The sequence below is a fragment of the Nothoprocta perdicaria genome, unplaced genomic scaffold (assembly GCF_003342845.1).
Source record: "Nothoprocta perdicaria isolate Ctin4 unplaced genomic scaffold, notPer1 scaffold_41, whole genome shotgun sequence".
Lineage (NCBI taxonomy): Eukaryota > Metazoa > Chordata > Aves > Tinamiformes > Tinamidae > Nothoprocta > Nothoprocta perdicaria.
Genome location: NW_020455655.1, coordinates 1581480 through 1609241, shown reverse-complemented (window position 1 = coordinate 1609241; position 27762 = coordinate 1581480). Strand labels below are relative to the sequence as shown.

The window sequence follows — 27762 nt, the reverse complement described above, 5'->3', positions numbered from 1 at the left end:
ATTACACAAAAATCCAGCAGTTTATTCCTGAGTGGGATTTGGGGAGGGTGTGAGTTTAATCAAAACTCTGGTAAAGGAGACAGCAAGATCCATAGATTAATATCCCATACCTTTTCTTCTGCCCTTAAAAGACCCACTTAATATACACCTGCAGCATTCAAGGACACAACAGAAGTCAGTTTGACAGGTAAATAGTAAACCTTCAAGCTACTAAGCTCATTATTAAATACACGTATAACAAAGGAATCTAACAAGAGTTAAACATCACCATGCTGTTAGGTTTGCACATATGTATGCATATTCAATGAAGATTGCATGCGAACAACGGACAGCTCATCCTGTCAAACAAGCACTGTTTAAGCAAAAACACTGTCATTAGAACTACTCAAATTTATAGTCTATCTTTAGAAATTTATGTCATAATTTCTGAAATACTAAAATGAACTTTATAATACAAGATCACTATACTTCAATGATATTACATTAACACCCATTTACTTTCAACACCTGATATGTCATTTCTGTTGCCTGACCTTTTAATTACTTGACAAAGACAAGAAAAATTCTGTAAAACACTTATGTTTGAATCATTTACATCTCAGTATCCCTGTGGTAATCAACAATATACATATAAAAACAAAAAAATAAAAAAAACACCTTAAGAACCTCAGTCACAAATAGGAATGAAGGGATGCAGTTTACTGGAATTGTCACCCAGATGAGGACAAGGAACATGCTAAGGTGCAGTCACACCAGCCACTGCGATATCAGTGTAAGCTCCAGACTTATAAAATAAATGTCACAGATGGTTCCTTGTAAAAGTTTGCTAACTACCCTACCCCATCTCTTTAGGTTTACCTCATAGAGCTCAAAGAATTGCTTTAACTCCAACTGGTTACCTTATATAGGTGTCTTAAAYGTGAACTTCTATTTGTAAAGAAAGCTCATTTCAATTCCCCACAATGCTTTGTTGTTGCTGACAGGAAGTGATAAGTATTTTTTGATTYGGAACAAATACATGGAATAGCTCTGTAAATGGCTTTATCTGCACAGATGTTTTCTCTTTAGCTTCTGCAACAAATACAGTAATGTTACTTACATTACGCATAATAAGAAACAATTGTCTTAGGGGACATATTTGCAGGAAAAATATCTTGCACAAATTTGGTAAAATATGAAATGTGTAATTTTCTCATGAAATTCTCACAAAACAAATACATAATGCACAAAATGGATGGCACAGTGGAAATTACAGCATTAAATTTATTTCTAAATCCTCTGAGTCCTGGGTTGCGGGAGATGGTAGTCAATAGTAGTTTAAAAAAAAAGATTGCCTCCTTGAAATGTGCTTGGTGGACAGCAGCTTGATGATTGGCAGCACAAATAGAAGACAAACGAGAAAGCCTTCAATCTGCAGCTGATGCACAGGAAGAACATGGGGAGCTGAGTTTACAATAGAGAAAACATTACCAAGCTAATGGCACAGGCAATCATTTGACCACCATGCATCTCTGATAGCAGCAGGGCATCCATTTTCAGTTAAGTGTTAGAGTACCTTTTTGCTTTCTCTGACCACTGCAGGGGTAAAACAACCCCGTGCGTGAAACCCACTGACTGGTAATAAATTACTATATTGGATACTTTTTGTTTTCTTTCAGCAATGACTTTACTGTGTATTCCTGCTATCATTACCAATTAAAGTGGAGGCGGCATTAGCAAGCCCTATCTAACCGTGTATCAGTCCCTGCGCTCCAATTGCCCTGGCGAGTATCACAGGGTCAAGAGGCTCCTTTGACCTGTATCAGCTAAGTCCCCCTGACCACTCACTATTTGAGGCAATCTCAGCTGAACAGATGGACACTTTTGTAGACTCTATAAAGCTTAGAATATAAAGATAAATGAAATTGTGCTTTGGGCTCCAAACTGCTTTATGAGCATAAAATATTGCTGGCAAGTTTCACAAAAACCGCTGGTTTCAAATAGCACACCTTAAAGTCTCCTTTACAAATACAGCACCTCTTCATCTACTGGTCAAAAGCAACACCACCACCACAAACCTGACAGTCATATTTTATTTTAGAAAACCTAAGGGTTTTATTTTTTTTTTTAACTAGTGAAAAACAAGTATGAAAACATAAACTTGCCTTTCATCATGATTTCACTACATTTGCTAAAAGCAGTGCAGCATACTGTACATGGTGAAACAAATCATTCAGTAGAGGAATACTAGGCCAGCTAGATACCACACAGCATTTGCATAAGGCTCTGAGCTCCATTGAACATTTCTCTGTTTTTTAAGTCCACCTCTCCCTCCACAGCGGGCAGGGAGGTAGAAGAGCATGGCAGGGAGGGGAGGTAGAAGGGAAAGGAAGAGAGAGACCCTTACTCTTTAAATTACTATATCAAGATTTTAGTCACACTACACTTAAAAAGCAAATGTCATATTCCCTGGGTGATGCCAGAAAAAAYAGCAATGATTAGATATAAATGGGATCAAATCATCATACTTATGCATTTAAAACAAAAACAATTCCTTATTGTTCAAGAACATCAAATGATCTGTTGTATAAGCTAAATCGTATCAGCAGACCTCCTTGGCTAAGTTCACAATTCTAAGTAGCAAAAGCTACATTGGCTTAAAGTTTAGGGTTTAAAATATTGAAACAAACTGGATGAATCCACAGGACACAACTTTCACATTTATATTCAAGGCCTAGCTAAGCATTTAGTAGATTAAGTGCTCAAGATGTAAAGTCTTGATCTGCATCCTTTTGCAGATGGCTACAGATGCTTCACAGTGATAGGATCCCCCAAAATTCTCTAGTCCTCCATTTTAATACCACCTCTATTCAATCAATCACTCACAGTAGTGTCACTGACAAACTCATGCTATTTACAAGCTTGTTTTCTTGCCCAGCTGAAAAAACAATTGAGAATATGGACAAAAAAGCCTTTGGTCAATTAGCGAAGAGCTACAAACACTAGGTATACAGCAGAAATGTCTATTCTACATACACTGGATTCTGCAAAGAGAGAAACGGATGCCGGTAGCAGCCATGGTCACAGAGCCCAGATGCATCTTCTCATCCAACAGGGCTCTCTGCAGATAAACCGCACATCCTCTCCCACGTCTGCCCAGCCTGGAGCTTCAGAATCCCCTGGGGAGCAGTTTTTGACACTAAAAACAGGTAGAACCTCCCAAAGTTGGTACAAACAGGGCAAGTTTGAAGGCCTCCCCTTCTAAAGCAATGCTGGCCTTACACCCAGCATGACACACAAATGGGTGCAGGTGTTCTCATAGGGGAAGGCATTTAAGTATCTCAATTTTCTTATTAGCCAAGAAAGACAGATAATATGCCCTTAACTATGTGCATATGCGGTAGGGGATACAGAGACACCTTCTCAATCATGTGCTAAAGAGGTATTTTTTTCCATCAACTAAAAAGGTTTCAGATTAATTCCAGGTAACTTGAGGTACCCCTTGAGCACATGGCACAAGCTCTCTCCAAAGGCAGTAGCAGAATAGCATGTCCACATGCTTTGGATAGCCTTAATTTTTGGTAACAAAGACAAGACTAAACGGGCCTTGCCCACTGTTAGGCAGCAAGGGTGGTGCTTACCCTTTAGTTATTTTGAATACTGCGTTGTTTCTGTGTCATCTACATCCATATTCTGCAAGTAATTGTCCCACAGACCTTTTACTATAAAATTTTCTTCAGTTCAGCAAGTTCTCTCAAGTTAATATTACCTTTCTTTTTCTCAAAGAAAATTACTAACTTCTCAGATTCTCTTGCCCTTTATGAAAATCAGTACCATCATATAAAAAGTCAGATGTCTGAGTTAGAGGTGTCCTAGTTCACTTTTACCAGGCTGTTCATACCTGACCCGAACCGTCATTTATCTGAAACCAAAATCCCAATCCCTGTTCATTTTCTTCCATAAGAGTTGGTTTAAAGAACATGTACTGCACTTAATTTTCATTTCTTTCATTACATTATTTATTACAGCTCTGATCGTATTCTTGAAGATGTCCAGGTCTGAAGTAGAATCCATCTCCCACACAGGCCTACAATATTTTTAACCTCGTACCAATGCCTGTCCATCAATTTAATGGAAATTAAATAGAGGCAACCTATTGCCTTGCAACACTAATTTCTTCCTTTTTCTTATCGCAGCGGAGAATGCTGATCACTTTGCAGCACTTTGACAAGTAATCACAGCATCACTTTTGATAAGTCTGTGGCAAAATGAAAGTAATTAGGCCAAGGAGGAGTCTTCCAACTCAAGCTGTGTGATGAAAGTACATACAAGTAGTACAATGGACCAATCAACTGGATAAATCCATCTTTTTGTCAAGAATGGAAGACCAGTGGACAGGCAGATTGTAGGCCAGATGGATCTACTGGGCCCAAGAAATTGATAATTGTTTAGGAAAAATTGTTAGCACGCTTATTGCTTAATGCAGACTGAAATGAATACTAGAAGTTTGCCATTCTTTATGTTCATACTATTGCTCTTTCCATCAAAAAAGGTCAACAAACTTTTTTTAGATTAAATGCAAGTGCAAGCAAGTTTTTCTGGAGTCATACCATATCACTGCTGCTATCAAAGAATATTCTACAGATTGATTTTCAGAACCATACAAATCTATTTTCCACATTTTTTCTTTAAACATGTAACAGCAGGAATTTTTACTTTGTTCTAGAGTTCAATTCTAGAACAAGGCACATCTTATCTGAAAGGTGACCTTGAATACAATGCCTTTATCAAAGTCTCTTCTCTAATTTTATTCAAAAAGTATCAAAATGAATGCGTCCATCTCAAGCAAGACCTATTGGTCTTCTACACTAAAGACAGCCTCTGCATCACAAAAATCTTAGAAAGAAAGGAAGACTATAGATTTTTATATAAAAAGCACCTTTATAAATTATATTAGTTTAAATATTTAACATATGAATACTATTTCTACTTCTTCATATATTACCTTACTTGGAACACTGAAGTAAATTCTTTAACCAAAAGACATGTTTCTAGTAAGAATTCAAAACCATCGCACTATTTTCTTCAACTTCTATTTCATTGATAGCGCTTGTCTAGGTTATATCAAGACAGCAGCTACATCTGTGCCACCTGTTGTTTTCATCACACTATACTTTCCTCAACAGTTGTATTGTAACAGTAGCACTGCCTAACCTTCAAAGAAAACAGTATTTGAAGATGATGAATATTCTCAGACATGTCATTTAGCCTTGTTTCTTTCCCACAAGTATTGCAAGAACTGACAAAATCTAACCATAAGGAAATAGATTAAGCTTTGCGTATTCATAATATATATAAAAATATACTATATTAAAACCAGGAGGAGGATATCAGACAGTGATCTTTCTTTTGCAGACTAAGTTTCAGTATCAGCTTCAGAAGAGAACTTTTGGCAAGCTTTGCAGATGGCAATTCTATGAGCGCTTATAGACTGTTAGTGTGTTTCTGTGGAAGACACTATTTTTTGTTCTGAGCAGCTGCAAGGGCATCAAGTTGACCTTACTATTTAATGATATTTTTTATTCACTAAAATAACATGAACCAGACTATATTTTAAAGGTCAAGCACTTAAATATAAATAGAATAGAAAATTAGGACAAGCGTAAACAAACTTAACATTAAGAATTTAGAAAGCACTCAATACAAGGAAGATRCAGATATCAGACAAGAATGACTGAATGATGTTTTAAAAGTCACAGAAACAGGAAGGAATGGCATGACAGTTGAGGTAAAGTAGTAACAGCTGTTTGCTTCAATAAATGGTTCTTCAATGAAAAATACTTCACAAGGACTACTGATAACTTCAGGATTGCTTCTCATAGTAGGTACCTGTAACAGTTCTACAGCTTTAACAGAGGATCCAATTAGATGTCTACACAGAAAATGTAAGTCTTTTAAGACATCTTCAATATAACAAAGAAAAATGCAGGAAAGTATATAAAAAGCATAAGCAATGTTTAAACTGTGTAAACACTGCTGTGAGATCACAACAGCTCCTTCCTTTCCCTATGCATTGATGCAAACAATAGCATCTGAACATAAAAAAAACATAGCACTGAAGACAACAGGAATGCCTCACTTACCAGAGGGACAAATTCAGGAAGCTAGAGCAAGTTTCAGCAGAGCTGATATGATGACAGTCCATGATATCACTATCTGGCACAAAATTAATCTCGTAACACAACTACATTATTGTAGTTACGTTACCAGGTTGGTTCCTTGATAAAAATATCTAACTTAAATTTCACAGAATATGTACTCTTGAATTGCTTTTATATCAAACACGTGATTTACATGTCAACATCTTTATTTACTTTGCTCATTTTCTCATTACAGTTTATTATTCTACTCAGTATTACCCTAACACAGAGCACCAATCCCAGGAAAAGCACAGAAATATTCTGGAACCACCCCCATAAAGACGACCAAGGCTCAGTAGAAACATCCCACCTTTTTGTTTTACTCTGGTCTTGAATTTCTGTGTCTTACAAATAATCAAAATCTGAAATTCCTCATATTAAATTAATTGGAAAGAATCTATGACTAACTCAACATGGCTTATAGCATTGTTCCCAATTTCTTATCAGTAAGCATAATTTATTTGTGCTTTTAGTTCATTTCTATTTTATTATTAGTTCTTCCAATAGTAAGATTTAACTAAAATATCATCTTCCAGGCATGCATTCTAAGTTTTATTTTTAAATTACATCCTTTCTCTTACAGAAACATATAACTTATTTGACTGGATTTGTTTTCTGCTTATTTTGTGCAGTAATATTACACTCTAACAGAGCTGATGTTAATCCTATTATATATACATTTTCTGCATATCTCCTTATTTCTTCTTTTAAGAAGATAGAAAAATGAACACTGTCTTTCCACTGAACAAATACGTGCATTTCAGTCTCCTGCCTGTGCTTAGAAAAAGTATGCTATTACATAATYGAAGATGAACAAACACTAGTTATATGGATTTAAAATGTTCAGAGGTACTAAACACGTGTTAGAGTAGCAGGTACTCAAATACATAAACATACCTAAGATTCTCATAATTGCTCAAATACAAATATACTTTTCCCACTCATCTTTTTCTTTTCTTACTCACACATACATGAAAAGCAGTAATTAAAATTCCTTTTCTGGTCCAAGTCTTCAGTAAGATAATTCAGCAAACCAAAGACTTCAATAAAGAGCATTTGGACCATCATTAATTGCACAAATTTTATACACCGCTCCTCCATCATCTTTACATAGAATCTTAAACACACTATTTACACTGAAACTGATGAAAACATTAGTACATGTGAAAGACATTCACATCCAAATTTTTAAGAGAGTTCCCTGCATTTCGCTTTAAACATGAGGCTTCTACAGCATCAGGAAAACAACTCCCAGAAACATCCAGTTTTACATGGATCAATGAAATCTTCGTATGAACCGCTGAAGCTTTATTATTATTATTATTAAAAAAAACAGTCCCAATTTTCAAAAAATAACTATGACTTGGAAGTATAATGAGAGCTAGTCCAAAGAAACACCAAACACACACAATCTAGTGTGTAGTCTATTGTAATTAAGACTAGCGATTCAATACCTATTGCTACTGGCCAGGTATCATAGCAACCTTGTGTCAGTGAATACTGCTGGAAAACTGTTCAGCACCAGCCAGACTATGCTTCGGGAAAATCTACAATGGCACTACAGAGTGTCAACATCTGTGGGGGTTGTTAGGGGGAGAACAACAAAGAAATCTGCTTAAAAAAAAATGTTGCATAGAAAAAAGTATTTTCTATGGAGATACTACAGGAGCACTATAAAAATGAAAATGAAAACAMATACCTCTTAACTGGAAGGAAAGATAATTTCTGTCATTAGTCATATAGCTTATATGTCTACATCCTAATATCCATCCATATAAGCTAGAGAGTTGAAATAACACTGTTATTTCATTGTCAGTGTTTGTGTACACCCCCAAAGTACTAACTTTATGCATTTTACACACACAGTTTATCACCTGTACTAATCTGAAAACAGAGCGACTTTTAAAATAATATTTAATTTTCATACATAAACTCCAGATAGTCTTGTATAAATCTGCAAAAAAAAAAAAAAAAAGAAAAAACAGGTTACTATGAACAAGAACCCACTATTGATTTTTCTGCGGTGCAGTAAAGCATCTCCATTCTATTTGGCTGCTGTCAAAGCCACTCTTTAACAGCTGGAGTCAAATTGCACTATTTACAGCAAGAGCCCTTGTCAAGTGGACCATAAGTATTCTAACAATACACTATTCAAATGGCACTTTGCCACACAAATTGCTGACTTGATGAATACCCTATGTCAATGACTAAGGCCAATATAAAAGTTTCATTTTTATGAGAGGTTTTACATTCACATATTAAGTAAAGCTTTCTTGAAGAACTATTAAGCTATATAGTTCATGTCTTTCAGCAYTGAAAATAATTAAAATCTGTTTAAATATATCAAGGGAATTTGACAACATTAATATGGATCTTGTGTTAACTGCATTTGTCACACTGGTCTGTTATTGGTACTCCCACTGGCACGTGCAGCACAATAAAAGAATTTAAATAGCCAAAACACCGTGAAATCAAAGCATTCTGCTTTTGTATCTGTGATTTACATCATGACAAATGTTTTGAAAGAAAACCTTTGAAGTTGGACCATTATGCGAGGCTATTTTTCCTCCTTTTTTTCAAAGCATAAAGAGACCATTACCTTTCAGGCATTGTTTTGCCTTAAATACAGTTGTAATAAAATAAAGAATATTAAAAATAATCACAGTGCTGAATCTCATTCACCATCTTCACACGGATTTTTGCTCACTGTACAAAGGAAGGATAATTTACAAGCATAAAACCAACAGGATATAGTATCTAATCTTCACTTTCCATTATATAAAGCTTTAAAAATTGAAAGCAAATATTCTGTACTAAAATATTAAGTTAGGATTTAAATGAAGAAAGATTGATATGAAATGCTTTAGAAAAAAAGTAAAAGTATGCTGGTTACTCTTTAGTAAAGCAGAACTGTTTTAAATAATATAGTGTTTTGTGAAATTTCTGATACATAATTTTCCAAAGAAAAAAATTAATAATCAAATATTGAATGTGTATATAAACTTTTGTTTATTTGCATGTTCTGCATTAGTTTCATCAGTGTAGCCATTATTCACAAAAACAGCACAAAGTGTTGAATCTACCAAGTTCCATAGAATACCCACTAATTTCACGCAATTGAATTTCAGGAGACTATATCAAAATGTTTTAATACACACATCCAGTGGCTAGAAAGTGTCAATACAGTACTTCTAAAGTTTCTGGAATAGCATTATAAGGGGGGAGGCGGGTGTCCATCATTATAGTATTGCTAGGTTCACCTACACATTGTATGTATAGCCTCTGGCCTCTCCCATTCCCTTCTGCAAAGTAAGCTCTAGCGGGGATCGAAGTGAGAGAGAATGGCAGCTTGTGAAGGATGGAGGATTTTTAGATTAGAAATAGCTTTCCAGGTGCAGATCTTTGTGTTTCTACACAAAATAAAATATTTATTATGATATAAGTCCTAAAATAATGTGACTGCATTATTGCCATGAATACAACAATAAAAAAGTAAAAAGGTGAAATGACTATCCATTTTCTTTCAGTAAAAAAAGAAAACAACAAAAAACACTTTGGAACAAGATAATTTAAGAAAATGTAAGCATCAAAACAATGCAGAATCAGAACTGAGGTCTCTCATCAAATAACATGCTACAAATACTATTATGACTCTCACTGCCACACACTAGTGTGACACTGCTTCCACATTAAAATCATAGTAATCATAATCAAAGCTTCCCATTTCAAAAGCAACCAAAAAATAGTTCCCTATATTCCATAGGTAGCAAGTTTTCTTTCCAATCACTTTCTTAAACCGATACAATTTTCAATTTAAATGGATTACCCAATCTATGTTTCAAAGACAGCTATTAACTTTTTCTGTTGTTCCTCTTTTAAAACGCAAGAAGAATCTACTCTTTTAAGTAACAGTGTGATCAGATTCTGTGTCAATGGCCAACTCATGCACCATCTGCCCCACAAGATGCTCAGCAGGATTATGCTCTAATAAGACTTTTTAGCAAATGGCATGAAAAAGAACTTTAGAAATTGGACTAAGGTTAGTCAAAGGTCAAAGACAAAGATAAAGATAAAGAGTTAAACAACCATCAGTTTGAACTCAAAAGTACATTTAAATTTGTAAATACAATAAAGGAAGACTAGAAAATTTGGAAATGAAACCTGGATTAAACTATAAGACTGAATTTTGGAAAAAACATTTTTTCAGGCACTACAATTAATAAAGCCAAAAAGTTAAACACCAGAAATCATTTGAAGGCTTTTTCACAGTTGTTAACCAAAAATGTTGCTTTTGGCTATGCCATAATTGCAAGAAGGTATTTATGATTTAGGATCGAAAATTAGTGCATATGACTTCCGCTGGTGCACTGCAGAGAGCAGATTTCCCAAAACTCTTTATTAAAGGGCGATACACACAAACAATGAACTCCCATTCTCAAAGGAGTTTGCTATCAAGAGCTCAATACACTCACTCAGTCCTCACAGGCAAACTAAGTATTAGAAAGAGACATGTATTGTTACCTTCCTGAAAGAATTGAATTTGCGTTTTTATTAAAATTGTGAGCTTTAATAGTTGGTTTTACATGTAGAATGCAGCTTTTTACATACTAAACAACTGATATTTAAGATACAAACAAAATGAATGCTGCAATTTTACAGCTGCCTCTCTCCATCTGGTATCTCTGTGCTTGTTTTTTCAGCTCATTTCACTAGTTTCAGTTTGGAATTTATTTCAAATTCCCCTCCCTCAAAATCRTATCTTCTCCATTGCTATTATTTGTCTTATTTCAAAAAAAAGAAAAAAAAAACACCAAGGAGATAAATCAGATAAAGCCAGTCCTGTGTCTACTTCCAAATACCTCCTTAACACTGGGGCTACATGTGTGGCACAATATCTTATCAAGAACAGCACCATCCTCCCTCTAACCAATGAATTGCCAAATTTAATTGCATTAATATAAATGCAGACACTTACACACCGCTCTACCCTGATATCCAGAGCAAACAGAAACATCCAATAAAAACAAGCATTGAATCACAACAGAAACCTGCGCTTTTGCAGAAACACAGCAGAGGTAAAGACTCAAGTTTGAATGAAACCTTCATTCTCTATCTTTCCCGCTTGATTTACCGAAATGGAGTTGAAAGCATAGAAACTGAGCCAACAGGACCCAAGGCTGTACAAATTAAATCCACATCTTCACACGTTTTAGACAGGTTACATATTAACAAAAGTGAAGGGCTGAAGAATTTGGATCCAGACTCTTTGCTCTTAAATTCTCTACTCTTCATTCTTACCTTACCAGAAGTTTTCTCTGTATGAGAAAGATTGAGASACACCATGCCCCGCTTGCAGGAGCTAGAGAACTTGTATGCAGTGTCTTTATGTCTTTTTGAATCTTGAGATATAGGAAGTTGAACACCTGCCATTAAATATTCTGACTCGTCAATGGAAGAAAAAATGGCTTTTGCTGTTTCACCTGTTTCATGCCGTTCTAGTGTACCTAGAGAAACACAACAAAGATTTTTTTACAAGGAACTACAGTACTTCGTATTTATATCAGTGCAAATATCATAGTGTTAACATGACACACTTCATGTCAGCAGAGAAATTATGATTCTATGTTTGCAGAAGGAACAGTTCCACACTCCATCCTCTAAAAAAAAATTAAAACCATCTATTCTGCAGTATTACTACATTAAAAATATTAAAGCTTAATTTCTTATAAAGAAATCACAGCAGCAAATATGGGTCAATTGAGAAGCATCTCAAAATGTAGTAAAAGAAATTAAGGAAAACACCACTTTYCCTCTATTTAAATCAAAGCATCACTTTCTCACAAAGCCTTCAAACACACATATGTATCTTTTAAATACACACGCACACACACACACATCATTAACCCTGAACAATAACAGATTTATGTATTAATTTAGTGCTGTCCTCTAGTGTTCTGGATTACAAATAGCAAGGGAAAGATCAAAGTTTTCCTTCTATTCTCCAAAATTTTCTTTTTGGAACTTTAATTTAAACACATGAGAATATTACACATAGGTTAACAGGTAAGAATATGAATACAATGTTTAAGGGTCTTTGTTTTACCATTCGTGTGGCTCTTTGGAAATTGCTTCCTTTAAGTGTTATACCCAGAATATATAATGACTGGAATGTTATTCTCCAAGGCACAGTTTTGCCTCCTTTTAGCTTTTCCKTTCTCTATTTTTCTCTCCCCTTTCACTTTTCATTTTTACTGTAACCTCCTCTAATTCTTAGAGAAAAAAAAACAAAACAAAAAAAACAGTGAAAGGGGACCATTTGCATCCCACATGCTCTTTGTCTCGACCTGGAGGATCTCTCCTATGAGGACAGGCTGAAGGAGGTGGGCCTGTTCAGCTTAAAGAAAAGGGCAAGAGGGAATCTCATCAATGTTAAAGTTACCCTAACAGAGCAGGTCAAGAGGATAGGGCCTGAGTATTATCAGTGGTGCCCAGCAAGAGGACTAGAAGCAACAGCCACAAACACACACAGGAAGTTGCCAGCTGAATTTGAAGAAAAACTTCTTGACTGTGAAGGTAACAGAGCACTGGAACAGATAGCCCAGAGGGGYTGTAGAATCTCCTTCTCTAGAGATATTCAAAACCTGCCTGGATGTGATTCTGTGCAACATGCTCTAGGGAACTCTGCTTGTGCTGGGGAGGTTGGACTAGATCATCTCAAAAGGTCCCTTYTAACCTTAATCATTCTATGGTTCTGCTATTCCAGCCATAATGAAAAATTGCAGAACCTGGAAACGATCCATTTCAGACTACCACTCAAATTCTTGCCACCTTTTCTACTAAAAAATTCTTTCACACATAAGACAACAAATAAAGAGATGAAATAGTTAAGCAAGGTAGATGGTGTGATGTTGCCCCTTTGCCTCATGGAGCAGGAGACTGGCTGGGCTAGACACTCTTTGACAGCCTCAAAGGGAAGGCGCTCCTATGCTAAGAGCCAGTGGGACATCTCTTCCAGAGTCTGAGCTGCTCATGGGTCATAGAGAATCACCAATTGATCCTCACCTTTACAGGGGACACTGCCAACCAGATTTTTCTTTCTTTGCTTTCATATGTTCTAAATATGCAATATCTTCTGGGGGATGTATTGACCTCATCAGAGTCAAAGAAAAGTTTTTCCCCCACACCTGTCTAAGCTCATTTTTTCCATTTATCTTTTTCATAGCACTCCAGAGGCAAAAGAGAAGGAAATAAGGCTGAAAGACTTGAAATTTGCAGATACTTAACTCTGAACTGAAACAAACCATCAGGTGTCATCATGTCTTCTTTTGCTACACTGTAGCAGTCTTAGGTCATTAAAAAATCTAAGCACCATAATGTATACTGAACTGTCACATCTTTTAATTATGAAGCAGTATGAAGTAGACACCATGGACCTCAGGTTCATTTTTTTGCATCATATAATTCAATTATTTCTACTGCAGAAAATTAATCCCATCTTTTCAAATAGAGTGAGTTTAGGACCCAAAATATCCATTATTTGGATAACAGTACTTTCCTTAGCAGTACTAAAGAATTGTAAAAAGAGCTTGAATATACTTTAAATGAACTCCTGATGTACATCACACATTTCCTACATAAATTTAATCCCTAAAATGTCTGAAATTACCTTTTATATATAAATATCAGATAAAGAATGCATAAAGGATTTTAAAGTAATTAAATATCTGATGTAACAATGTAAAGTTTTTCCTTAAGTTTGAAATCTTTACAGTCACAAGTAATCCAACATGAATTTTCCTTTTCAATGCTACAGGAAAAAGCATGTAACTGTGCTAAAAATACTGGACTGGGATCAAGGGAGCTCATACAATGTATTTGTGTGCATGCGTATGTGTTTTAAATCTGTTTTTTTTTCTCAGCAACTCATCCATCTCTGTTCATTTTAGCATTAACTCAATTGCTTCAGTACTGATCAGAAGCAATGCAACTTTCTGGTTTTTGCCATAAATTACCATAATATAGCACTGAAATGTAAAGATCAGGCACAGTAGTTTAAGACAATTTTCATCTCCTATCCCCAGTATTTGCTACTTACTATCACTTAGTAGTATTTCTAGTTTGGAGAASAGAAAGCTAACCCTTCTGGGCTCTTACTAGGCAAGGAATGTACAAGGATTCACAGAAGAGTCAATACTTCCCCCCACCCCCCCTTTTTTTTTAATAAAAAAGATTAAGACGTAAGCATTAAATAAAATCAGAACTTCTTGGACAACAAATCTACATCTTTACTAACCAAACACCATACATACTATCAGCTTCATAAATGCATTCAGCTCTCAAAATCATTTTTCATAACTATTTCAAAATCCTCAGGATCATAAGTAACACCTGCTAGAAGATGATTCCCTTCTTAGCAATAGTATACTTGCATCCAAATACTAATTAGAGCTCTTTGTGTGTGTCTATGAAGAGTTGCAATGAAAGTGCAGAAAGTGCACGGGGAAATGAGCATGATGGTAGAAGAGGGTGGTGAAGAAAATATTACAAGGTATTTATTTTACCTAGTGAACTTGATACAGAGACCAGAATCAAAGCATATAACTCAGTAACAAAGTACATGGCAGAGAAAGTAAAAACAGCTGTGATTCTGACTCCTAAACATATTGCAGGATGAGCATCTTTACAACAAAGAGGTTTAGGAAAAGGACTGCTCATCTGACAAATGCATTCTGACCCATAAAAACTGCCAGGGGAATACGAGGCGGGGTGACTACTACTCCAGCAACTTTTTATCTTTTTAGAAAGGACAACATATTCCTGAAAAATACTAATGAAAGACAAAGACTGTACATTAAGAGTCAGGAAGAGGATAGAAAGAGACAACTCAAGTCTACAGTATTTTAAAAGCAAGTGAGCCCAAAGTCTCAGACTGGGGAACGTACTAGCAATGGATCAAGGGGAAATAGGTATGTTTTTCTACAGAGCAGCAACACCACCAACTATGACGCCCTACAACATATACAAAATACAGGATAAGAAAGTCTTCATTTCTCTAAAGCTGTGACCATGGTAACCAAGTCTCAAGAACAGACAAGACTGGAGTATTTCCCTCTCCTGGGCAGCTTTAAACCACCAGATGTGACTAGTTGGAGACTGCTGAAACATCTTATTCCACTTCTGGACCAAGTACTACAAATTGAGTCTCCTGGTGTTCGAGCTGTCCATGCAGCTCTGTGGGTCTTACAGGATGATGCATTTTTGCCAGGGGAGGTCACGCATATTATCACGCCTCAGGACAAGGTGTTCACTCGTGTCACATGACCTGCCATATCACCAGCTCCAGCGCTTTCCGCTTGCTGTCATAGCTAATGTACTGCAAAGACATCCTCAATATCACAATGCTGCTGTTGACTTGCAACTCAGCTCAATCATAGTGARTGATCTGTGCAAACGAAAATTTGTTTCAGAATTACTTTTATTTGATAAAGAGCATCTGGTTAAGAACAAATCCTTTCTTCAGATTTACTAGTAAGCAAAATAAACCTCTTTCAGACTGAGGTTTTAACCTTAATATTAGCCATTTCCTGAATATGTATTTTCCTGTCAAAATCCTTCTTTCCACATATGCATGTTTCATCTGAGGAGACTCTTATCCACCTCYTTTCTATGCAGGTAGAGTCAGATAAACAGAAACTTCATGCTTCACAATAAAATACTTGAATATTACAAGATGAAAATATTGAATCCAGATAGTATCTGAGCATTTTTTCTGAAAATATTTTAGCTGTTGATTCTGTCAACTAAACCAAAAAGCCCAAACCAAATCAAATATATTGCATTAAGCCTATATTGTTCCATCAAACATCAAGACAAAAATAAAATTTAAACAAAACCTACAAATACAGGTTGTATTTAAATTTTTACCAAAATTGCCTATAAAAATCCACTTATCTCTAAGATTACATAGCTTCCCTTAGTTTCCCTAGTTTTGGAAAAAGATGACTGTTTTCTGTTTCCAAGACTCAATGATTCACTCAAGCTCTTCTTTYATGCCTTGCTAAACATTCACTGCACAATGACCCAAACTTACACAAAAAGAAAACATGAATTATGACAAGCTAGATCACTCAGAGGCTTACAAGTGTAAAAGATGCCACGAAAAAGGCAAGAAATTAAGACTCAAGTAAAAGGCTGACAAATTGAGCTGCATGCAAGAAGCACATAAATTCCTGTTTAGGACACTTATAATTATTCCTTTTAGAAAGGGATTTAGCCAATAGTGTAAAATGTTTAGAGAAACTGCATTAAGATGGCAGCTATCACATTGCATCATACAATGCATTTTATCATGCACATCTTACCACTTGCATTGTGTGTTATCTTTAATATGCCTTGAATTTCTACATAAAATTGCTTTCCTAGAGAACGACTGTCTAAAGCAGAGAACTTGTTTTATGTAGCATTGCCTCTTCCTAGAGCTACATCACTACTGGCTCAACATRTTGCCTCAGTGCAAAGGTGCACAGCTGGTTTAACTAACTCCCTGCAGGTTTTCCCTTTCTCTAAGGACACCTTAATGCAAAGGGAGAGCCAGGGAAGGAGAAATCTGGAGGGCCTCACTCAGCCCACGTGGTGTCTGCCCTGACTATTAATGCTGAAGGTCAGACCATGACCTAAGAACAAAACAGCTAAATCACTAGAGCCTTTTTCCAAATATGAAAAGCTCCCTTCAGGGGAGATAAGCCTTTCACAGACTTCAATTATCTTCTCAGAGTAATGCARCAGGGTACTTAATATCTGATCCATATTTTTATAAGGGCTGTTCTTTCACACAGATGATAAAATTGTGCATGCAACCATTTTAGGAAGATCGCTATTATGATCAAATGACACAGATTGGGGCTATTATGAGAAAAAAATGTATGAAATAAAGCACAAAAATGTCTTTTTTCATATCAGCAAGCATATATTTGAGTCCATGTTCTAGGTGCACTCATGGACTTATATCTGACCCAAAACAAATCTTAAACACACATGCCAATTTCRAAGTGTAGGAAGCAAAGATATTATGTGGCTGTGAACGTATGCATGGATTTTGTGAATGTGTGTACAAGACTACAACTAAATGACAGCAGAAGGACAACAGAAGGGAAACATACACTTTGAGGCACAGGGTGAACAGACGGAAGCAGGACGAAATTGTACTCAACCTTTCTTGGAAAAGAATTTCTTGGAAAGAAAAACAAAAAYTAATCATGCAGTTTGTCATATATTTCACTGAAAACCTGCCATCTCTGAAAGCTACTAYATCACTTTTTTCATTAAGTTATAGCAATTTTATCACAAGTTTAATTTTATTATTAAAAAGTCTAACAAGGGTTGCCTAAAACAACAGCACAGACATTTCTATCAAGAATTTGGTTACTTGGCATTTTTGAAGATTTATGGTTTATCATCAGTACAGATGGAGCTCATTGCCCTGCTCACATAAACTACATAGAGATCGACCTTCCTAACAAAACCATTTCACAGTTACTACATTTTGCTCCTGCAAATACAGAAATGATGTGGATGTCTGGAAAGAGCCATGGGACTCTGGAGGCAAAGTTTCTTAGCCAGGAGAAAGTGAATTAATACACTGCACAAACTTAATATTAATTCAGCCTTCTGTTCCCAAGCATGTGGTATGGCAGTATGTAAAAAGAATATATTTCTCTATTTATATAGTGTTTCAAGAGTTACAGAAATAGCAAAAAGGAGGATAAACCTAAAATCATGTTTTGATCAGCCCAGATCTTCAGGCTACACAGACTGCATTTTAAAAACAGTAGTGATCACTATGACCTTGACCCTAGCTACACCACAGGCTGCAGCATACAGAAAACAACATAGGGCTTATCAGCTAGGCCGTCCTTGCCCACTCAAATCTAATTCAGACTGATGACTTGAAAAGAGATGGAGAGCTGGAGAGAAAAGAAAAATAAAAGACTCTGAAAGAGACTAAACCACTAAGTTTTGCAAAGATTATAAAAGCTCTTTTAACTTTACATTTTCTTAAAGTCTTAACGACTTAAACTTTCTACCTTTGATGGCTAGTATACACTATTTTTTTTTTTAATTTCTCAGTAAAACCAGTTCATACTGACACACGAAGCATGCACCAAATCTTTGTAACTTGAAGCACAGACTGAAAATGGAACCTAATTCATCCATGAAGGCTGCCGGTGCCAATGCCTTTCCCACTACAACACGAGTTTCAACTGGAGCAGCTTCTTACATCCATTGCCATAAGGCAAATCTAGGACAACCCCATTACTTGGGCTTCATCTCGTCAGGGAGTGAGCTCCCAGGTAACTGCAGGCAAGGGGTACYGTGCAATCTCTGCTCAAATACATAACAATGGAATCCCTTGCCTTGGCAAAGGCCTCCTCTTAGCTCTGTGACGATGTTTACATTTTTACCATACACATGTGATAGCCTGGACACTGCCTTGTCTGCCTGGCACTCAGCTATCCACAAAACTCTTGATCTATGTCCGGACAACTTCAAGGATCAATGTCTGACCCCTCTACTAAAAAACAGATAATTTACATTAATTACAGTATGTCTAGTAGGATTTTCCACACATTCTCTCCACATGGAATCTTTCAGTTACCAATGCAGAACATGAATTAGTCAAAAATTAAATTCCCTCTTGCTAATGCAGCAAATAACTGTAATCCTTATGTTCCAGCTATTCCTTAAAGCTGGAGATTGTAGCTATCATTCCTGCTTCTTTGCACTAGCAATTTAAAGAAACACTTTACACTATCTGCAACCTTTTTGAATCTGTTATATAAAATGGGTTCTACTACCCATTTATGTCCATCTTTTGCAACAGGCTTTTTTTGGCAAATACAGATGAATGTATACTGATTTTTTTTTGTTGTTGTTGTTTCCAAGGTACCATTACAATCCTATGCGATCTCCCTGCCTTACAAAGAATTCACTATACTTTACTGTGATGTTATCTAGCTGTACCAGAATAAAGCTTGATCTGAGATGTGATTCTGTCTCCTTTCCAATCCTCTTAACTTCTTTGGGTTGTCTTGACCATTATATGGCAATGAAAAGGATTAGGGCTTATACAACCGAGTGCAGCAATCTGCATTTCACTCAGGTTTCTCTACTCAGCTCAAAGATTTCAAGTCATTTTCCTTGTTGCTGAGCACACAGAGCAGCAGTAGCAGCGTTGAATTCATTCTACAGTATTTACTTTCCATGAACTTATGACACAAATAAGTGGCATTTGCTGTAGAATCACCTTGTTACTCCACACTCTGCAGGTGGAAGTATCAGCATTACCAAGGGTGACTACTCCAAAGGCCCTATATGCTGCAAGTGTCATTTAGTCCTGCAAGATCCTTTCCAAACAGAACACAGAGGCGGTCACCTCTACCAGCACGCGCAGAACTGCCACTGTCTCCACTCAGACCTACACAGAGAGAGCTCAACAGACCAGTTTCAACTCAAAGGTGAACTATTCAGTACTTTATTACTTTGCCTGACCAATTTGTAATATCTATGACTTATCAACACTATTTCTGCGGAAGATATTACATGAAGTAGAATTACAGAAGGCTGAAAACGTAAGTATCTGTCAGCGAACCTGCATCATATTTTCTTAAACAGGGGACACTAGCAATAATTAGATCTTCAGAATTTTAAAATACACTTTTTAACAGAATTTAAAAGTAAAAATGKTAATATTAAATGTGTGAAAATTTACTGTGAAACCCAGTACCAAATGCATAGCAAAAAGGTATAAAAACACTAATCAAGGCATGCTCAGCATCAGTGCATTTGTGTTTTAAGAGTTTCAGTGTCTCACCTGTTTGATTTTTAAAAGTTAATGCTGGTCTTGWAAAATAAATGTACAAATGTTAAATTGGATAATTATGAAAAGAACAGGACGAGAAAACACAGAAAATACGTTCTGTGGTCCTCTGGCACATGCAGATAGATTGAGAGTGGGCTGAAAAGCAGAGCTCAGAGCTGTGATAGGTGGTGCAAAGTCTACTTGGAGGCCTGTGGCTAGCAGTGTCCACTGCAGTCAGCACTGGTTCCAGTGCGCTGCAGCTTGGCCATCARCGAAGGGAGAGAAGCACCTGGGCAAGTCTGCTGGCAATACAGAACTGGGAGGAGTGGCCGATACCCCAATGGGCTGGGCTGCCATCCACAGGGACCTGGAGAGACGGGCAGAGAGGAGCTTTATAAAGTTCAGTAAAGAGAACTTTATTGCAATAAAATTGAACATCCAAGGATGGCAGCCCAGCTAGAAAAACTGCATTTGAAATTCTTCATCATATATCTACATACGTAGCAGACAGCACAAAATAAGTCCTACATATCTACCAGAAAGCAGGTTTTAAGAATATGCAGAAAATGGAGGTAGGGTAGCAAGTGCAGCTTATCCTAAAATGATTCTGTAAACTAATTTCAACCTTGTATTTGCAATTACTGCTAAAATTAGGCAAAAAATGTATGTCTCATTCATAGTAAGACAGCAAAGAATAAGTACAACACTAAATACAAATTAAATACACAAGGTCAGATCTTCTGTTAAGAATTTCTTAGTGATGTTTTTGAAAAGGTTTTTTTTTAAATTTAAAATATAACAAAAAATGGGGGATTCATATTTTTGGGTAGTCATATGAAAAACTCATCAGTTAGAAAACACTTTTTAACTGACTATAGTTAATTCAAATTTATTCTAAACCTTATTTTCATTACAGATATCAGTGTATTAGGAAAAGTCTAAGTCCTGGCATTTCTTATGCGAGCAACTCAGTGATACAAAACAGCTTGGCTAGCACCAGAAGCTAGTAATTGAAGCAGTACCTCCTTACTAAATCCTTTATTAAAGACTATTTATCTGTACTTCAAAACAAGAAACTTTTTCTGAAATACAAACTCAGCATAGACACTGACTGGACAATCTGTTAAGCGTCTGTAAAGCACTCTGATTTCAGTTCTGCACAGGACATTTAGGAAGACTGCTTTCATGCAATATTAATATTCCATAGACTTAAATGGTTCTAGACCCAGTGTGCGCTTCTCCCCCACTCTCCCTGCAAGACACAGGGCTCTGGACTGAAGGGAAACCTTGTGCTGCAATGTTGGTCCTGTTATAATTTCTTCTATTCTGTCTGTCAAAGTTCAAATAACTACATTTACTATCTATGTGAACCACCAGTACATTATCCATGTAAAGCAACTATGAGCCTACAATTTAAACTGAAATATTCTACTTTAGTTCTCCTGACTACATAATTGTGATCTTYGCAACTAATTGTTTTCCATTATTACTGATTGAGATTGTTAGGACACTAAATTTCTCTCTTGTTAATAATTAAAGGACATAAATTATGTTTTTATTTATAGCTTCCAGAAATATTCAACTCACTTCACTGAAATGTCAGTTAATCATCTGCTCATCAGGATCTGACTTAAGCTATTATATTTTATTAGTGACATACATTAAATTACATGGAGCTTCTTTATTTATATAAAAAAATTAAAATTTGAGCATATTCAACACATTAGTATTTCTGCCTCTGTCCTGTATAAGCTGCATTTATGTAATCCAGCCCAACAGACAAACAAGATTTAAGTGAATGAAAAATCCCACACTATTATTACCTGTTTCAATTTCCCAGATATAAACAGAGTCATCTTCACATCCAACAATTAGCAGATTCTCAACAGGGTCCAATTTTATCATCTTTACAGGAAAGAGATGTTTTCTTGCATGCAGGAGACACACTCCATCCTGAAGATGTAGAACCGCTACTGAGTGATCTCTGCACACACAGCACACAATGCTCTGATCTTTTAACTGCAAAAACAGATTAAGAGCTTTAGTATCTGTCCTGCAATCACATCACATTCAGTCATATTATAATCATCCTAGGAATTCACTCACATAATTTCTTTCCCAAAACATAGTTAGATTTGGAAAGTGTGGCTTATTTCAGGTTACACCTCCAAACTGCTTTTAAAAGGTTAACCCATAAATTTCATCCCCAAACCAGGGCAGATACAGCCTTCCCTGCTTTTTCAAATATTTTAAAAATAAGTCATATTCATCCACACAGTTAGATATAGCCTATCAAAGGAGTAATTAGGCAATCAAATTCACAGTCCCAGAATAGAAAGCAGTAAAAAGTTACCTTAATTAAATGGTTATTCAAAATGAAATTTACTTCAAATTTTAAGAAACAAAAGCCAAATGCAATGTATTTCTAGTGAAAAATTGGGGCTGTGACAATTTCACTTCACAATATATAGATATGATCCTGCAGAGCCTTTTCTTTCTGCAAATAATTTTTGGTAACACAGAGGAATTAAGTCTAGGGAAAATGCAACCCTGTAAAGAAAACTAGAATACCCCCCAAACACATAAGAAATATTATTTCGTTTACAAAAAAAGGCTGAGACTTATAAGAAGCATTAAAAATTGTTCCTGTCCCTTACAAAGTAGTTAATCATCCCAAATCAGAGAAACAAGAAAAGACTCTTTAGATCATTTAGCATTTCCACTTAACTGAACTCTAAACCACTACTGAATACATGTAAGTATTGAATATGCCCTTGCAGTATTCAAAAACATATGGTAAGAACCCTGTCCCATGGAAAGCACAGGCACCTATATTGACTTAAGGACTTGCCATACAAGAAAGATTTACTCTACTGAACTCTCAATTTTTACTTTATAATTCAAACATTCGAAAACTCTAAATATTATGTAAAACATAAGCCTACATTGAAGGACAACACAAACATATTAGGACTCAGAACCAAGCATAAATATTTAATATTACATTAATATTACCTAATTTATATAACAGCAATGAATATGTCAGTTCAAATATTCTCTGTTTAAATGCGTTTACTTTTTCATTAAAAGAAATGAATTAGAAGCAATATATTTTAATGATATTCCATCTGCCATTTTAATGCTATCAGTAAGGGCTTGATATATGATCAAGTTCTTTTATTTCAGAATCATTGTAATCCCCTAAAMTAACAAGAAATTATCCCTCTTGAGCTAATCTTCAAGTCACAATTAAGGGACTAATGAATAAAAAACAAAGGTAAGGTACAACAGCATTGCCATTTTAAAAATTATTTATGCATACACACAAATTTATATTTATGCATACATACATATATAAATTTATATTTATGCATACACATATATTTATATTTATGCATATATCTAAATACACACATTTAAGCTAAACATTTTTTATGCTTTAACTTACTCTGCAGTCTTCTGGAGGTTGTAACAGCTCTGTCACTGGACCAGACTGAAGAGTAAATTGGTGTAAAATTTCTCCAGTAAATATATCCCAGCAGATCACAACAGAATCCTGGCCTCCTGATAACAACCAACTTGGATCAAACCTTGTCAATTTATCATGTGGATAAAGTAAACACGTTACTCTGCTACTATGACCAGTCAGAACTTTGTAAGGTAGATTATCTGAAACAACAGAATGTTAAATAAGTTAGTTCTGTTCTTTAAAAAAAAATGTTCAGATTTTACTGTACCTATGCTAAAAGTCAGGAAATTCAATTGAAATACAGGTAAGCATCTCGATCCAGAGAGTTTTAGGTCAAGACATCCCTTACATGGGATCAGTGAAACTGAGATGTTTGCTTCGAAAATGGAGGAGACTCCTGCATTCTACATTGTCTACTGCGGTGCCTTTTCTCTTTCATTCTGTGAATCATCTTTTAGAAAAAAAAAAAATCAGACTACTACCCACAGCATGACATCCCACAACTGAGCTTCACGTAACTGTACCTCTGCAGCTATTCTACAGCAAGGATCCTAATTATGCAAAAGAGCTTAGAGTACTACGCTGCTATTTGATAAATCAGTTGTAGAGAAAAATATCATAATCTTCTACTTTCCTTATTCAGTTCCTGACTACCATTTTTTTTAATTATTTTGATTCAAAGGATTAGCAAAAGTATGCAGTATTCTGTGCTTGATTCAGATGAAATTAGGCAGAAATATGTTAAAACTTACCTTTAAACAAGGATATGTTTTCTAAAAGCCTTGCTCTTACAGTTCTTAAAGCTAGAGTTACAAAAATCTTCCCATTTTCACATCCACAAACCAGTTTATCAAGACTGGGTATATATACAGAGGAACTGACAACTGCATTTTCATTTCCATCTTCAGATGCACAGAGATAATCAATAATGCCCTCTGACACTGAATGGTGTTTATCAAAATTATCCTGAAGAGTCCAAGTTGTTGTAACTGGGATCTCTAGAGGGGAAACAGAAGTCAACAATATTACTGGTTTTAACTCAAAAAAAAATTCAAACAAAATACACTTTCAGCTCTTTGCCATTTCCCCTGTTTTACCTTTCCTGCACCCTTAAAGTTAGAATAGCAGCTGACTTTACCTGGCTTCATATGGCCTCTCACATGGATTCTCAAAAATGCTTATTTTTATACCTCTTTATGAACAGCCATAAACAGGACCAAAATTTCATGAAATTTAGTTGGAAGTTCTTGTGGACAAATGGAAAGGAAATAAGAACATTTACTCATGCAGTACTGTGAAGAAGTAATGTCCATTTTCTCTTATCTTTGCTAACGTGTTTGTAATCATTATACTGAGTATGCATATGTACATATAAGCATCCCTTCCTAGTGTGACAAATTTTCATGAAAACTCACCTGCCAAAGATGGGATTAAAAAAAGTATGGAATTGACAAACCTTTTGGTGAACCATCAACTGTTGAAACAGGGACATCAGGAACATGCCACAAAGTGATTCTTCCTGAAGCTTCACCAGAAAAGAGAATCTTATAGAAAGGCTCTTTCCTTTCATTCATAAAACCCATAACAAAGGGGAAACTCTGTCAAAAATAACAGTTAATCAGTATTTTAATAGAGAAAAGATGACAAAGGTTTCATATCAGAAGTGGTAGAAATTCTCAGCTGTGACTAAGCTCTGCTCAGCCTAGGCCTACTCTGCAGATCCAAATCCCTCAAATATCAGCTGTGCAGCTTGGTTTAACCTACATCACAAATGGAAAACTGGTCTGAGGGTACCCCTGGGTTTTACCATCTTTGTAAAGAGAATTTATCTACCTAGTTTAATTTATTCATTTCATTCAGGATAATAGATAACTAATACTATCCATGTCATACACAAGTAGAACCCAAACTGTGCATGACAATCTAAAATGACTTGTGAAGAAAACTGTTTAGTTGTTACATAAGCATCATTACCACATGCTGAGAAAGGTGAGGTGTCTAAATGGAAACTTATTGGCAAAAAAAATAGAGGAATATCCCCSTCTTGGGAGTCAATAAAATTACTAGTATCCAGGTAGGTCTAAATTAGCACGTTTCCTTCCCCACTTTCACAGATCAGGAACATACTGTGGAAGTGAATGCTTTGTTTTGCATTGTTAAACTGTATGAAGAGCACAAAAATCAGGACTCCTTTCGGATGAAATTGTATTGAAGACATCTTCAGGAGCCTATCTACTGCATTTCAAACACGAGTGGGGATACAGATACAGACCAGTAACTAGCCTGAGGGGGTGGAAAAAACAATCCACAAAATTTGCAATGATTTTYTGTGGTTGAAAGATCAGCAAACCAATCTGCTCTACACAAATTTATTACTTGATCATGTAGGCATAGCTTAATTCTAATATTCGCTGTTGGATATATTTTATTTATAACACTGAAATGTGCGAGTGATTTACATAAGAAACTGTAATGTGGCTTCAGTAAAAAACTAAGAATTCAAAACAAAATAGACTGTCAAACAGGCAGTTAATTGTTGAGTCACACTAAAGGGCACTTTGAGGCACACAAAAATGAATCGGGCAGGAAGTTTAGTATTTGGGTGTAAATTGTGTCAGGGGACATTACTAAAAAATGCATACATTTTGGGCAAAGGATTACCTATGAGGTTCCTACCAATAGTGCAGCCTGATTATTTACTAAGTCATGCTCTTTGGCAATTTTATTTTCCTTCATGATGTAATGACTTTCCACAACCTTCCGCTGCTATCCTATCTGATTTTAGATCACAAATGTTTAAGGAAGAAACTGAATGGCTTGTTCCATTGTCCTTCAAGTGAAAATTAAAGTCTGTCAGGCTTAGGAATAATATGCAACAAAAATGCTTCCTGAAAGTCTATACTTGCCAACAGAAAGAGAAAAAACAAAGAAATCCACACATTTGACAGTGCTCTGGTCAAACAAACAAAAAAGCTTATCTTCAGAAACAGATTAATGACTTAAGTTCTCATGTAATGCACATATGTAATAAGACTCAGCCTCAGTTCTAGTTCTAATGCTAGATAAAACTGTGATAAAAACTCAGATACACTTAATTTGTTGCAATCACATTTTTACCAAAGATCCCCTACTAGTTTTTTTTCAGCTTTCTAATTTTAATCCATTTTTAATCAGCTGTTTTTCCTCATTCACTTCATTGGTCACACAAAGCACTAGTCAAGATTAAAAAGTCATTCAGAAGCAGACTTTGCAACACAGATGAGTCTGCTTGACCCACTTTTTGTATAGTCAGGAACTAAATTTTAAATTTGTGGCATGTCCAGCTAAACATGAACTCTTAACCAGAAGCACTAAGCACTTTATCAACTACTTTTCCACATTTTTTTCTTAAAAATAAAAGCTCTCCCAAGACACAGGCAATAGTTTTGATAATTTTATGCACTGTGAACACTGATAGTCTGCTCACAGCGTGAGCAAGTATGTAATTATGCCTCTAATGCCTCACCATAGCCATATTCTTGATAAAATGTCAAAAATCAAAACAGTTAGTATGAATGCATTTAAGGGAAAGAACTTTCAGGTTCAAACATTTATGTATGCGAGAAACTGAGCCTATTGGTTTAAGTCTGAAGGAACAGACATACATTTACTAATACAATAAAGATTAAGTACTTGCATAAATTCTGTGTTTTAGAGACTTGAAGGGCTTTAAAATTATTCTAGACCACATTTAACAAGCTTCTTTTTTTCCCCAACACTAGAAAACGAAAAAAGAAATCACTGCAACCATACTGTTCCTTTTTCCAACCTCAACAGAAAATTTAAGTAACACCATAATTTAAGACAAAATAAACTAGGAAATGATCCAAGTAAATTTTAAAGTGAAGGAACAAGCTTTAATAAACATATTAACAATTAAATCAATTTAAAATAGTTTTTATTCTGATAAATTACAAAATATTAAGTAGCTTTTGAAGCTCACTTTAAACCTTTCTGATGTTACCTTGTTTTCTTTCACGCCAGTAGAGCAGAGCAAGTGAGGAAAAACTGTTTCTTTCAGCACTTTTCCATCAGCAGGATATATGCCTTTAGAAAGCCCACTGCATAATTAAAAAAATAAGCTTTAAAATTTCATCTTTTTAAAAAGCAGAGCAGTAACAATATTCACAATTTCAGTTAAAAGTTACTTGTAAGTAATTACAAGTGACTTCTTTTTGAAATCACAGCACCAGCTGCCCAAGTTCTACATGGCTAAT

At 35.6% G+C, this 27762-nt stretch overlaps 1 protein-coding gene across 3 annotated transcripts in view; it reads right to left on the bottom strand.

The window, feature by feature from the left end:
- WDR72 (WD repeat domain 72) overlaps positions 1-27762 on the bottom strand; it is a 98075-nt gene that overhangs the window by 51279 nt on the left and 19034 nt on the right. For all 3 annotated transcript variants that reach the window (XM_026045789.1, XM_026045790.1, XM_026045791.1), the window contains 6 exons: positions 27510-27606; positions 24963-25104; positions 24259-24504; positions 23486-23706; positions 21861-22056; positions 11478-11683 (listed from right to left, as the gene is read on the bottom strand). In XM_026045789.1, coding sequence (XP_025901574.1) covers positions 11478-11683; positions 21861-22056; positions 23486-23706; positions 24259-24504; positions 24963-25104; positions 27510-27606 — 1108 coding nt within the window. The remainder of the gene's footprint in view (positions 1-11477; positions 11684-21860; positions 22057-23485; positions 23707-24258; positions 24505-24962; positions 25105-27509; positions 27607-27762) is intronic.